Source organism: Mizuhopecten yessoensis, unplaced genomic scaffold (genome assembly GCF_002113885.1).
Source record: "Mizuhopecten yessoensis strain PY_sf001 unplaced genomic scaffold, ASM211388v2 scaffold4563, whole genome shotgun sequence".
NCBI classification, from domain to species: domain Eukaryota; kingdom Metazoa; phylum Mollusca; class Bivalvia; order Pectinida; family Pectinidae; genus Mizuhopecten; species Mizuhopecten yessoensis.
The window spans coordinates 41,187-56,650 of NW_018405609.1; the positions used below are offsets into that span (position 1 = coordinate 41,187).

At 34.8% G+C, this 15,464-nt stretch overlaps 1 protein-coding gene across 1 annotated transcript; it reads left to right on the plus strand.

The window, feature by feature from the left end:
- Positions 1–5,151: 5,151 nt before the first annotated feature.
- Positions 5,152–12,689, plus strand: LOC110449323 (ras-related protein RabA-like). The gene is made up of 7 exons (XM_021496103.1): positions 5,152–5,442; positions 8,471–8,549; positions 9,747–9,794; positions 10,148–10,195; positions 10,741–10,836; positions 10,955–11,086; positions 11,322–12,689. The coding sequence occupies exons 1-7, from the start codon at positions 5,384–5,386 to the stop codon at positions 11,508–11,510; spliced, it is 651 nt and encodes a 216-aa protein (XP_021351778.1). The 5' UTR covers positions 5,152–5,383; the 3' UTR covers positions 11,511–12,689.
- Positions 12,690–15,464: the final 2,775 nt, after the last annotated feature.

Consider the following 15,464-nt stretch of genomic DNA (forward strand, 5'->3'; position numbering starts at 1 on the left):
ATGTTTTATATATATATATATATATATATATATATATATATATATATAACATGATAGATAATAAATAAATAAGTCCTTGCGAAGGAAAATATAGAATAAAAACATAAATCTTTCAGATCGTCCACTGGGCCTTTCTGCCTTCTAGCACATGGTATATAGCCAACAACTAAATAATACAGATAGCTGACCTGAAATCTAATTTGGTCTAAACACTTTAAGCAATAAGATTTAATTCGTATTTAAATTTAACACTGTTTGCGTTGTCGTATAAAAACACTTCTCGCTTGCCCTTTGACATGTATGCAAATGCCCTAGATCAAACATAGCGGATGGCCAGCAGCAACGAAGCTATCGTGAATGTGCCGTTTACTGACTAATCAGGGGGAAATACAGAGAATTCTGAAACAACGTAATTAATCATTATTCATTAATTCATTAAATTAATTTCTAATTTTCAAAGCATTGTCATACAACTGACTTTTTCTTTCAGTTATGACAACCTTTAAAAGATTTTATCAAACTTAACTGAGTTTTATTGTATTGTGCACATTTTCTACAATCATTGTTCGAACCTCGTCACAGGTCAAATTTTGGATATAAAATACAAAAATATGATCTGAATGATAACAAACATTACTTCATTTTCAGCAATGGACGAGTTATTATGAAACTAATGTTTATCGGTGACAGCATGGTTGGACATCATTCAACGATTTGTGGTACTTTCCGTTTGATACTTTAAAAGTTTTATATTTTGCTATGTTTAATTTTCCTGGAATTTCTAAATTTTGCCATTTCGCGGGATCTATTTTTGCGGATTTCAGGTCTATTGGCTATGATTCATAGTGCTAGGGTAAGGATGGATGAATTGCTATTGCTTTTGTAAGTGGTTATATTTTACGAAAATAATAATAATAATCATGTTATCCCAAATACTGAGAAAAATATGACCATTTTACGATACGTAACTACATTTATTTATTCAAGACCACCATTACATGTATCAAACCACAAGTGTTTGATTTCTTGTTCAAAAATGCATTTACACCTTGATATACAATTTTGATACTAGTAAATCGATGCGTGAAAATAAACATTGTAATTGTTTCAAATAATTTTCGTAACGATTATTAAAATCATATATCACCTTCACAATGGATAAGCTGCAGATTGGTGATTATTTTTGGACACGAATTGTATATCTTCTGTATGCTACTGATGTTGCAATAAAACTATCAAATTGGGTATATATATTACATCTGCACTGATGGAAAACAATCTTGTTTTGATGTGTACATGTTGTTTATTGAAGGAGTGCATACACGAAAACACCATAAACATTCAAGAGACTTTTGGAAAAGATCAGGTTTCAATCTACACTTAAATTCCTCTTGCAAGGAAATGAATATATAATGTTCGTTTTATCTTCATTTTTCGAAAATGTATGGGTTGACTGTTCAGGAATCAGCGTAAGAATGGTATAGTTTGTCATACATTTCTTACAGTCTAAATGAAGATAAATCTGTCTGTTACGTATATGTACATCCATGGAAATTGTCAACATTTTGATTTGGAACAGTATATTCGCAAAAATTTGAATTCTCGAAAGAACAACACGGCTACAATATATATGTACCTTGGTTTCTCTTGTCTGAATTAAACATAGCGAAATAAAATAAAATAAAAAATAAAATGTAAAAGTAGCAAATAAAAATCCCTAACTTAAGTTAATATTAGCATATTCAAAACAAGCGAAAACATCGGTAGATAAATGTAATTCAAATTAATTCATAACTCTTCGATCATGACATGGTAGCTATTGTGTACCCAATTAAAGAAAATGCCCATCTAAAAATAAAAATGGTTTGTTTGAAAAATTATATAAAAATATCAAAATATCTGTTAATAATGTCATTTTCCTTGTTGACATAATGTTGCAGACCGTATTTAATTTCAGTTGGACACTGACAAAGGCAATCGATACGGACCATATAAGTCCTGCTACCGGCAGTGTCACAGTGTCATTATCGTGTGTGACGTAGTGAACTTGGTAAGTATGTCACATGAAACTTCTGACATTGACATCACAAATTCAGTCCTACATTATTTATAAGGGTCGAATACTAGACAATTGGATGCTGCTGAAATAGAAAAACGAAAAAAAAATATTAAGGGATTGTCGTATTAAATACAAGAATAACGTATTTATCTATGAGAATCATTGAGAAAGAATTGCAGAAGTGATTTATATGCCAATGTATCTAGTATTCATAAAATTAACAATTTATGTATAATTTGTATTGCAGTCCAGTATTGAAAACATCGACAAGATTTGGCTGATCCAATATATGTATCAAACAGTATGGATCGACTGAGCTCGAAGTTGCCATCCTGGAAACTAAGTATGATCTCCCGAATTGACAGGTCGATTACGTCACGGCTAAGGTATATGAAAACCACCGCATCTTTGATGTAGCGAACACTGAAATCCTAGAAGTGATTAACAATTAGGGAATTTACGTGTCCGCTCATTCCGGTTCATGATACCTGTCGACCGACATACGTTGCTGATTTTTTCAGTGGATATCATAGCTATCATCATATATCAATCAACGATAGATAATGACAATTGCATAGTTCCCATATGACATGTATACAGTTATATTTAAGAGATAAGCAATATTAAATGTATACTACTGTCATACGTTAATTACTAAACAGCAGTCGAATAAACATAGTTTACACTAACATACTTGGTGTTTCGACATAAATATAGATGCTAGTTGATAAATTGATGATAATTCAATCCAGTTAATAAAGTGTCATATGTTTACATGTACAAATAAAGAACAAAACGTTGAAAGTTAATACGATACATAGCAAATATACTTGTTTTTCTAAAATGTATTAGCAATTATTATGTTGATTACAGAGATATGCAGATAGCCTGCACGTACCGTTGATGAAGACAAGTTCCTTGACTGGTTATGTCATTAACCGTGCCGTCATGTCCGGTGTAGCCATGGCTTTGGACAAGAATATTCAGAATGCGTCGTCAATATGTGAACGGGATTTTGTCCCGTTGGCTGTCAACTCTTCTGACTATTCACATATATGAAACAAATACGGACACGAGCTGTCAACTGTGTTGACTGTCAACAGATCTAACAAAACCGGACTCTTGTTGTCAATTGTATCGACTGTTAGCAGATAAAACATCTAAAACTGGCTGTAGATTCTTCTAACAGGTCAAACAGCAAACTGACTTTTTCTGTCAAGTGTACTGAGTGTTTATAGATTTGTTAACAACGGACACCGTATGCAAAGTGTTTGTGAAGCACATGCATCTAACAACAAATAACACTTGCTGTAATATCACTCACAGACCACAGATCTAAGAACAATCGTCATTGATAGTTACTGTACTAACTGTATACAGCATCTACCACTTGCTGTCATTTGTACTGACGATCACATCTGGCAATTAATGCCATTTAGATGTAAACTGTATGTTTTACAACTTCCAATACTATTGTATTTTACATTCTATCATTTAAAGTGTATTCAAGATAATTGGTGATATTTCATTTGTTATAGGTGTCCGTAAAAACTAGAACGAGTCCATTATCATTGCAAAAAGAATATAGTTTAATTATGCACGTGCACTGCTTGTTTAAGTTTTCATCGCTTTATTTTGTTAAGATAATATATTTTATAAGACATATCAGTCCATGTTGTGTAACCAGTTCGACTGGGGAAATCAAATAAATATTTAAGGTTTTAAATATATTATTTGTATTACTGCCATATATTGACAATAATATAAAGTTGAAAAAAAGAAAGAGAGTATATTACAATATATTTGGTTCCAAACGAATATCATACTCGTTGAAAGTTTGAAATACACATGTAGTACTTAGCAAATGAATCAATAAAATATTTCGAAGCACATATGAACAGTTATTTTCATGGGAAAGAAACTTTGGAAAATCTTGTAAGCAAGTGAAATAAAGAGTTTTATTTTAAGCAATACTTACACCAACCAAAATATTATGTTTTACACTTTTTCAGTGCTACTTGCTTTGATGCTCAAACTACAGAAGGGATGAAACACGTTAACATTCTTTTCATTTTTCTCATGATTAATATGCAATGAATTTCATTTATAATTCGCTTATGTGATTTCAAGGTTATGTAAATGTATCTAATCGTGTTTGATTTTAAAGTCTGTTGTCTTCACTTTAACTGTATGTTTAAATATGTACAATATCATTCATATCTTATTAACTTACGATTTCCGCATACATAAACTATTTTAGAAATATTAACCGATATACCCAGTACTTCGACAGCGTGTTATACAGTTTTCCAATGATATGTACTCTGGGCTGCTGATACAACTGTCATTTCTATCAATAACATTATTTTAATTTATTGCTGTACTTGGAAAAATGAAATGTATTATTTGTATATTCTTTTATGTCAGTCAACTTGTAATGATTCAGCTTGATGTTAATGATATGAAATAAACATAATTGTTACTATTTATTTCATGTTGTTTTAGATAAATAATAATATAACATCTTTAAGTAAAAGTGATATAATTTTATCGAATTATCGAATGATATAATTCAGGAAACGGTGTCTGCATTCTTATCGTGATATAAGACAGTAGAGAAAGTATTGTACGTTGCATTGACTTACTTTGTACAACATGCAATACTGAGTATGAGTTTGATTGGTACCCTTGTAGAGACGACCAGCTTAACTTAATATTGATTCGTTTAATTCATTCTTATATATAGTGATACATTATAAACCACTTTGATTCCGTTTTACCGGCTTTTTCTCATAGACGATCCCACGCTGACAAAATTATGCATGCAGTTTCTGATACTGTCTATGTAAATATAGTAGTGACGCATGATGTATATAGTGACGCAATCATATGTCATATTCTTGTGTATATAAATAATGTTTTCTGACAAAATGTTATATAATGTATGCAGATGACCTAGTAACAAGATTTAAATTGACTTATCATTTATTATATAGGGCGTTATACAAATGCACTAAAAAGTATATATACACACATGCAAACGTAACAGCTGGGAATTCCCGGTGTATGCGTCTACATGATCGGCCTTCCATATATAGCTCGCGTGACCGGAAGCTTTATAAAAAGCCTAGCCTATTGTAACACCAAGGTCACGCCCCCATATCTCATACACATATGTGGAACTTGATAACACAGGAAAGGCTGATAATATATACAACGACTGGAAGCAGACGAGACTGGCTTTAGTACCTGTATACTTTCCCCGGTTCCACCTCATCCTGAGTCAATGTCTAACATGGATACCTCCGAATATCTCGGGGGGGAATGAATGGAAATAATGGGGAAGTACGTCCCCACCAACCGTACAAGACCGTCCACTTCAGGTAAGATCATCACCAGCCTACACGTACGTATCTGTTTACCTGTGAACACTTTCGTCTACTAGTCAGTTCGGATGAATTTTCTCGATTTGATGCCATTGTTATAAATTACAATGTAGCTATTTTTCAAATTTCATTCGTTTAAATTTTGATTATTTAATTTAATTTAATTTTCAAATATTGTCCACGAAGAATGAAAATAAAGACGAAATGCCTATTACGAGGACTTAAAACCGATGTGTAATTAGTATGTGCGAGTCCAAACGGCAACAGCCAATTAACATATATATATGTATATATGCAGTAACAGCTGGGAATATATATCATCATTGATGATCAATCTCGTTTATAAGTACAACGTGACATAATAACACACATATACATGACAGCTACAGTGTAGCTCCGCCAACCATGTCTATATTATGTACGTATAGCCTATGTGGTGTACACTATTACACAACATTTCGTTACTTACATACATATATTGTACCCATACACATGGAAACCTACACTCNAGTCCAAACGGCAACAACCCATTAACATATATATATATATATATATATGCAGTAACAGCTGGGAATATTTATCATCATTGATGATCAATCTCGTTTATAAGTATAACGTGACATAATAACACACATATACATGACAGCTACAGTGTAGCTCCGCCAACCATGTCTATATTATGTAGTTATAGCCTATGTGGTGTACACTATTACACAAAAGTTCGTTACTTACATACATATATTGTATCCATACACATGGAAACCTACACTCAGTATATGAGTATAGAAAGATACATTTGTAACATGCAAACACTCAGCCCACGTACATTTCTACTTTACTGTCTAGAATGCGGTCATATGATCTTCAAGAGTACCACACTACGGCAGACAGCTGTTTCTTTTTATAATGAGACGTACAAGTTATCTGTACCGTTGTAAATCATATTGTAATAGGCATGCAGTGTATATCTCTGTTCGGTTATTAATTATGAAACACGAAATTTCTTTCTCGTAATAAATGAAGAACCAAAGTTTATGTTCATTTAATANAAGTTGCATCGTGTTTACACTCGTGGTCTGTGTTATTTGCTGGCGCAGTATATAAGTATAGAAAGATACATTTGTAACATGCAAACACCCAGCCCACGTACATTTCTACTTTACTGTCTAGAATGCGGTCATATGATCTTCAAGAGTACCACACTACGGTAGACAGCTGTTTCTTTTTATAATGAGACGTACACGTTATCTGTACCGTTGTTAATCTTATTGTAATAGGCATGCGGTGTATATCTCTGTTCGGTTATTAATTAAGAAACACGAAATTTCTTTCTCGTAATAAATGAAGAACCGAAGTTTATGTTCATTTATTTAGTATGATGAGACAAACTCTTTCTCAACTCTCTATTAACAAAGAACAATATATGCAATCTCTGTCCTGTTACTAATAGTGAGACGCACTCACTCTGTAACCGTACTAATGACAGGACACACGATCTCCGAGACAGTCTAAAGCCACACTGAAACACACAGTAGTCTCCGTATATATATATAGAGAGAGAGAGACACGTGGGAACGTTGTCCATTCTTGGTTAGCCATTATTAGGTGGTCTACATCTTGTTCTTTCTGGTACTGTTACGCCTGCTTGGCTGGTTGATTGTCACTATCTGCATCATATACTGTACAAGTATAGTTACGTCAGCTAGCTAACACATATTGTATATGTGTATCCTGTTTACATTCACATTCCCTCGTATATTTCCGGTGTTTAAACCCGCTATATATAATCTTTTACTACGGTGGTCCCCGAGTACCATACACGATGAACAATAATCACACCACACGATGTACGTTCAATGAACCAAAGGGACGTGGGAATCATTGTGTCATGGTGTACCGATTTGGATGTACGAGAAAGTCTGCTTGAGCACAGAAATCGTTCTAAAGCATGAGAACAGTTTCATGAAAACGGGCCCTGAAAAGATCATGAATGAATGACTCGTATCAAGATATAACAATTCTTGTCAAATAGCATGGCAATTCCGGCCATTTTTTACAAAGATTTCTTAGATATAATTGATATATTTTTAATGCACATCATTTTTTTTCTTCTTTCTAGAATGGTTTCATAACAAAAAATATTAAGTATTACTAGAGATATTACCAGTTAAATCAAAGATTCAATGAACCAAAGATTTAATTATATTTCAACTCATATATATCCGTAAGCGTCCTAACATTGCTCTTCCTCTTCAAATATTGATCCGTGCACAAGTACTGTCTATGTGGGTGAATACTAACCTTCCTGTTTGTTAATGTTTCATAACCTAATCTAATCTATATCTACGTGGGTTGATTTTTACCTTTAACTGCATATGAATCTTCTTTCTACCACTTTGGGAGGGGTATATGCATATAGGCGTATTAACTGTCTTGTGTTTACATTGATGTACATATTTTATAGAGCTAGGATGCTACATAGTGGGTTTCGCAGTATGCCATCTTTAAAATCGTCTCCTAGTTTAATAACAGTAATATATAATCTACGGTTTATAAGGTAGGACTGACTTGTAGACACTTTATGAAACATTTATTAAACATAATGACGTTTGATGCATTGATTGAGACATTTCAGCAAGACAACGGATGGTGGCGGACAGGTAGCTGGCAACACGTTTTAAAGTTGTCTTTAATAAGAAGAGTTGTAATGACGAGCCACGGAAATAAAAGTACATGGATATTATGTAGATTTTTTGTACCAACACTAGACAATGCGTCCAAAAGAGAGTTGAACATGCTTCCTAATTTACTCTATGCTTATGATGGAAACAATGTTAAGTGTTTTAGTTTTAATAATTATTAGACAACCATACACGACTATTCAAAAGAATAGCTGCATGAATTGTATATATTCTCTGCAGGATTAATTTCATTCTCGTCAGACATTAACTATTGTATATAGAAACAAAAAGATGTTGTGCTTTATGAACCATATGTACCTTAACTATTTACAAATCATTTCCAGACAAGGACGAGTTATTGTGGACCTGATGCTCATCGGGGAATACAACGCTGGAAAGTCAAGCATCATTCGACGATTTGTGGTAAACGTTTGATAATTATTAGAAAGCATTATTTCTCCTTCTTTACTTGTCTAGCGTTGTTTTATAATAGGATACATGTGTATATATAGACGCGGGTCAATCGTTAATTCTAGTCGATGTTATTTAACAAAAAGCAAATTCAGCCCTGGGATTCATTCGATGGAACCTGAAATACTGCCCTGAGACTCTTCAAAAAATCTGCTCATAAACTCGAATACAGTGACACACTGTGGGATCCAGTTCTCTCGAAGGATATCGATAGGTTGGAGGCTATGCAACGGCGCGCTACCAGATGTATCTGTAATGATTATGGACGAAAATCTAGTGTGAATACCATGATGGAGAAACTCAACCTCACTCCTCTGGCAGAAAGACGACGCGAGCATTGACTTATTATGATGTACAAAGTAGTCAATGGCCTAGTAGCAATCCTCCTAAAAGATAAAAACACTCAACGACATTTAAACTTATAACATCAAATGTTAATACATTCAAGAACAGCTTTTCCCCATGAACAATCAATGAGGACAGGAACAGTTAAGACGAATATTGTATTTTGGCGGATGATTTGGAAAATTTCAAAAAATACCTACAAAAATCTGACTGTTTGTATGGGTTTACCGACCTTGCACCAGCCAGGGTCTTGTGAAGACGGGAACCTTGAAAAACACAGCCGAAAAGAAATAAGAGGGAAATGAACAAAAACAATATGTGAATCCAAAGGGTTGCAATGGGGCAGCAGACCAGTTTCATTATCGCCATTGTCGCCTAAAAAGACAAAATAGAAACCTTTATTCTGCAGAGAATCCCATAATATTCCTATTATACGATAGCATACAGTTAGATACAAAAGTCCTAAACTTTCCCCGAATCTGAAGGAGTCTCTTTAACATAAAAAATCTACGTGCCGTACAAAGTTTTACTTAATTTTGCGGAACATCTAGAACAAATGAATAAGAGAGAACAAAGGAAATGTTGTCGATTAATGAAGTCAACTTAGGGAAAAACGGAATGTTAACAGGCGGCATTAAAATGTTAATTGCAGTATGAACGACATATTTTGAACGAGGTTTTACTTGAGTATTGTTCACATGAATTCCATACCCTCGTGTATATAATACTCTCATATCTAAGTTTCTCGCTTATACCAATGGTTGTGCCCAAGACAAAGACAAACAAATTGTATCTGTGTTTTAGGATGGAACATTTGACGACAGTTTGTGTTATACGATTGGCTGCAGTTTTGTGAGTATTTTGCTTTAGACGTTCAGCTGAACAACGTAGAAACTAGATTGGGCTATTAGTGTTCTTTTGTTATTCCTATACAATGTGTTTCATGTGTAATTATTACTTTACCCTGGTTTAAACTTTGTTTTATTCAAATTGTGTTAGACAATACATCGAAATACATCTTTTACCTTGATTATCTATGTATCGGCGTATCAGCTCATATTACACATTTAATAATTGTTTTTTTTAAACTCGTGCTTTAGACGTTCAGCTGAACAACATAGAAAATATATGGGGTAATTTGAGTAGTTTTGTAATCCCTATACAATGTTTTGCATTTATAATGATTATTTTTCCTTGTGTTACAGTATGTGAAGAACGTATGTCTTGACCGTTCTGACATCAAGTTAAGACTGGTATAGTACAATTATTTATATTTTACTTAATAAATGGATATTTTATTTCAATATTTACTACAATTTGTATGCGTTAGTATTGACAAAACTATCTGAAAAGGTTTCAGTACATTAAATTGCCATACAATCGTACGCATAGAAAGATTAGCCCACATCCAAATTGATTTTCTTGAATTGCTTTTGTAAATTGTTTGATATGTGATTTCGGTGTGACGTAACAATGCGAGTACNACGTATGTCTTGACCGTTCTGACATCAAGTTAAGACTGGTATAGTAAAAATATTTATATTTTACTTAATAAATGGATATTTTATTTTAATATTTACTACAATTTGTATGCGTTAGTATTGACTATCTGAAAAGGTTTCAGTACATTAAATTGCCATACAATCGTACGCATAGAAAGATAAGCCCACATCCAAATTGATTTTCTTGAATTGCTTTTGTAAATTGTTTAATATGTGATTTCGGTGTGACGTAACAATGCGAGTATGATTATGCTTTTCTAGTCACGATAAAGTTGGAAACTGTATTTATATTTCAGTGGGACACCTCCGGAGGCGAACGGTACAGGGGCCCTAGTAGGTCAGAGTACCGGCACTGTCACGGCGTTATCATCGTGTATGACGTCACAAACATGGTATGTAAAGAACAAATTAGGGGAACTGTTTTAAAAGGAGAATAGCAGATGCTATTTACATGTATAGAGAAAAGTATAACTCTTCCTGATAATAATTAAGTTAAAACATGTTTTGCAGAAAAGCTTTGAAAACATCGCAAGCATTTGGCTGAAGAACATAGAGCAAAATGGAACGAGTGACCTAGTGGTGATGATCGTTGGAACCAAGTGTGACCTTCCGGGTCGACAGGTTGATTACGTCACGGCTAAGGTATCACGCTTACCTGAAAACCGAAACAAATTTAAATCTGAAAACAATTTTTCTTGGGTTTGAAAGAACATATCTGATAAAAACGTACTTGTCTTAATTTAGCACTGATCATCCCTGTGCGATTTAACATTTTAATGTTGCATAAATAAAGATAATAGCCCTATTGCAACAGGTGACGTAGTAACAAGAACGAAAAAACTTCTGAGATGAGTGTTTGTTGTGATTATGTTTGCAGAAATATGCCGACAGACTGAACGTACCGTTGATGGAGATAAGTTCCCTGACAGGATATGGCATTGACCGTGCCATCATGTCTGCCGTTACCATGGCCTTAGACAAGATTATCCAAAACGCATCGTCGATATGTGAAGGGGAATATGTCTATGCAAAGAGGAAAACTGACAATGGCTGTCAACTCTCCTGATGGCTAACAAAACGCCAAAGATCTTAAAACAATTAAGGATGGATGTCATCTACACTGATAGTCCGCATAGCTAACAATATTGACACTGTTTGTCAAATGTACTGGGAGCACAAAGATCTGACAACATTCGCACCGACTGTCAACAGTACTAAGTGGACATAGATTTAATAACAACTGATACTGGCTGTCAAACGTAGTAAGGATCCAGAGATTAATTAACTCTTGTTTACTTACTGAACATACATATTCGTAAAAGATGTGCATTGCTTAGGTTGCCTTACAATCGTCAGCTGTAGGGAATTCCCTCAGCGGTAAAGCATCGTGCTGGAGCCCCATCGACGGCACTATCTTTATCACTATTTCTCGTCATACTACACAACCTGGTGCCGTTGACCCTCTCCGTTTAAGGTAGGAGAACACTTGGCGGGAAGCCAAAGAACCTGGGTTACATTCTTCTATGAAGAATAATTGTTTTCATGTGTATTGAAGACTAATGATATTGACGTGTTTTTTTTTATTTTGACTGGTGCTTCAATTCTATAAAATGGAACAAATCACATCATTATTGCATGAAGTTCTAATAAGAACAGATGTAGTTTAATGTAACATGTACGGTCTATACGTGCGCTTCCTGCACCAAATTTATTTGTTGAAATAAGATAGTTTTGTACATGTAGTTCATATCGGACTTGACACGAGTTTCCATGCATTTCATATAAAAATGAAACATGCATATTTCTTTTCTTTTTATCGAGCACCTAGCGAGCTAAGATAAAGTGATTTTAAGGTAACTTCTATCCCAAGATCAAAACCTGCTTTTCCATCTCATTCTTGAAGGCTAAAATACTGCCATCTTGGCGCAATACATAATGTTTCCATTGTGACGTTAAAATATAATACAAGACCCTGTGACGTTATGTCATTCCAATGTATATCGTTGTGTTGGTACTATTACATGCGTTCATATGCCATATATATATATGGCATTTGCATTTGCTGAATGGTTACGCAAGTTGAATGGGTTCCTCATGCATCCAGTTTAACTGGGAAATAGTACAAGTAATCTGGTCCGTAGTTTTAGATGACGTGACACTGTATGTGTAATGCTTATGTGCTTGTTTTGTTGGGATGTTTGTGTTATGAATTTTGTTAATAAAATACGTTATTTTATATACTGTTTATCCTGGGCTTTGTTAGTTTTCTTGTGTTGCATGTTATAAACTGACCATGATCTCCTGGTGTCGATAGCTGTTTTGGAAAAACGTCCAAAGTCAATATAACGAGGAACACGAGATTACTCGTGTATTATATTTCTGCAATCATTAAGAGCGGCGTTCTTCAACGTCATATATATGTCCTCTTTATTTCAAAGCCATGAATATTTAAGTTTTTTGTATGTATTATCGAAGGAAACCGGTTAAGAATTATGTAGTATGACTCAAGATATAATTCCCATGGGCCAGAAGTAACTTGGAAACACATCATTGTAATATGAGTGTATTCCTTGCTTCATATCCAGCAAGTGTCTAATTAAGCATATGGTCACCGGGTAGCGATCTCAACTATTTGCATGTTAGACCCAGAGACTAGTTCTCAATGTATGGCCCAAATCCTTCAGCTAATCCAAGTAACACGATTTGTTTGTCTCTTCATAACCAATTATTGAACATGTACATGTCTGTATATCTAATTATGATGCGGGAATCTGAAAATGTCCATGTTTTAATCCATAAGCTAAATCTTCAGCCGAGGGCAAAGCTGGATCCCGAGGCTAGTCTGCGTAACTTGCGTGCATTTGTTTCCCCATGCCCAACAGTACACGTATGGTCATAAGGTGGTGACGTCAACCATTCCCAAGTTAAGTCCTCAGGGGTGGGGTTGGAACGAGAAATGAAACTTGGTAGCATGGTTGTCATCTCTTCATGCCAAATAATACAATGAACAGTCCATAGGTTCATAGAACGTATACATTTTATTCTGCAGGCATATTTACTTGTGATGTAGGTTTCGATCATCTGCCAGCTAATACACACACAACAATTTGAGCTGTCATCAAATTTCTTACCAAAGAAGGTGTAAATGAGAAAGAAATTTATAATCCCTAAGTATTTCAAAGTAGCAAAATGGACAGCTAATTTAAACATGGCCACCGTTCATCTGAAGATGACCTTCGGTCTAGTCATCCTGTTGAGGTAATTACCAATAAAATGATTGCCCGTGTTGAGGCTATGATCAAGAATGGTCGGTGAATAAAGGTATACGAAATAGCTCTTGAGTGCGACATTTTTAATGAAATAGTTTGCACTATAATCAATGGCCATCTAGAGATGTCAAACGTTTATGAAAGATGGGTGCCTCAAAACCTTAATGCACATCATCAACATCATAGACTTGAGTCCAGTTGAGAGCTGAAGACTATTTACAACGAAAACCCAGAGACATTCCATTTACACTGTGTCTGGTACAATTGGTGATGAAGTATGGATTCACCGTTGGGTCCCAGATGCAAAACAAGAGTCTACCAAATTGAAACAAGCGGACACCGCTCCATCAAAGAAACTTCTAACTCAACCATCTGCTGGTCCAGTCATTAGGACTAGGTGAACTTATAATGAGAAATCAGGTAAACCCCAACTTTTCACTTTGATATACATTCGTTTCCATTTGCAATATATGATAACAACATTTACATGTTAGCTTGCTGAAGGTGGCCCTACAGCTGTACATTAATACAGAATACTGCTATGAAGGGTCAATGTACATAATCAGACCAAAATGACATGTTGAGCTGAACATTTCAACAAACACTTCAGTTGGTCCTCAGTAACTACATTTATTTTTCTGGTATTCCTATCTGTTGCATTGCGAAGCATAAAGGGATGATGCTTGTTTCAAGTGAAGTACCTTTGCGAAATTTATTTTCTTTGAACTATTTAGATACATACAAATGTATTGCCTGTATGAAGTTCACTCACCTTTAAACAATATATAGTAACTAATATTCAACATGACAAGTCTTTCTGATTGGATTGCAAAAAACGTTGATAAAATATCTTCTGTATAAAATTATTTTAACAAATAACATCTCAATCAACCAGTTTGAGCATCTTGGATGTTTAATTACAAAATACAATTCATATTCTCTATACATGGTTTTTATATGCCCACATAAAAACTAGGTTTCAATTCATTATGACCGATCCAGGAAAAACTGGGATTGTTCAACGGTCACTTTGAACCCTCCAACTTATAATGGACAATAACAAAATGCCAAGAGGGCCTGTTTTGCTCACCTGAAACTTTATGTCCAGCAATAGTATATATAAATGTATATAGCTATGGGTTGGAGATCTCAACCATTTCAAAATTACGGTCCCTACGGAGTGAGCGCGATCCCAGAGTCTATTTCAATATCATGACTCTTTATACCTGTCGAATGTAATATCGTTACTTGGTGGGGATCTTGACCGTTTAAATGTTATGACCAAGAAATTAAGTCCCTATGGATGGGGCCAGACCTCAGGGTCATTCCTCATATCCTTATTGTGTTCTTTGCTCTACAATGGTGTAGTCAGATCCCAGGATCAAATTCTAATGTTGTAATTGTATTTGCCTCTTGAAGCCCAGCATGGATATATGTGTAAATGGTTATGGGGTGGGGATCTCCACTGTTTCAAAGTTATGACCCAGGAACTTAGACTCCGAGGTTGGAGTCATGACCAGACCAAGGAATTATCCTAGGTCGGTCCTTTTTTGCCTCAACCCTCAGCCCCCAGTGGTCAGCCCCTCCATTTGTACAATTTTGAAACCTCACCACCTTAGAATGCTACAAACCAAGTACGGTTGATATCCATCTCTAAGTTATAGAGAAGAGGCCATAAAGCAATATGGCCTAATTACCCCTATTTTGCACTGCCCCTCTGCCCCTCATGGGTCAGCCTCTCCATTTGAACA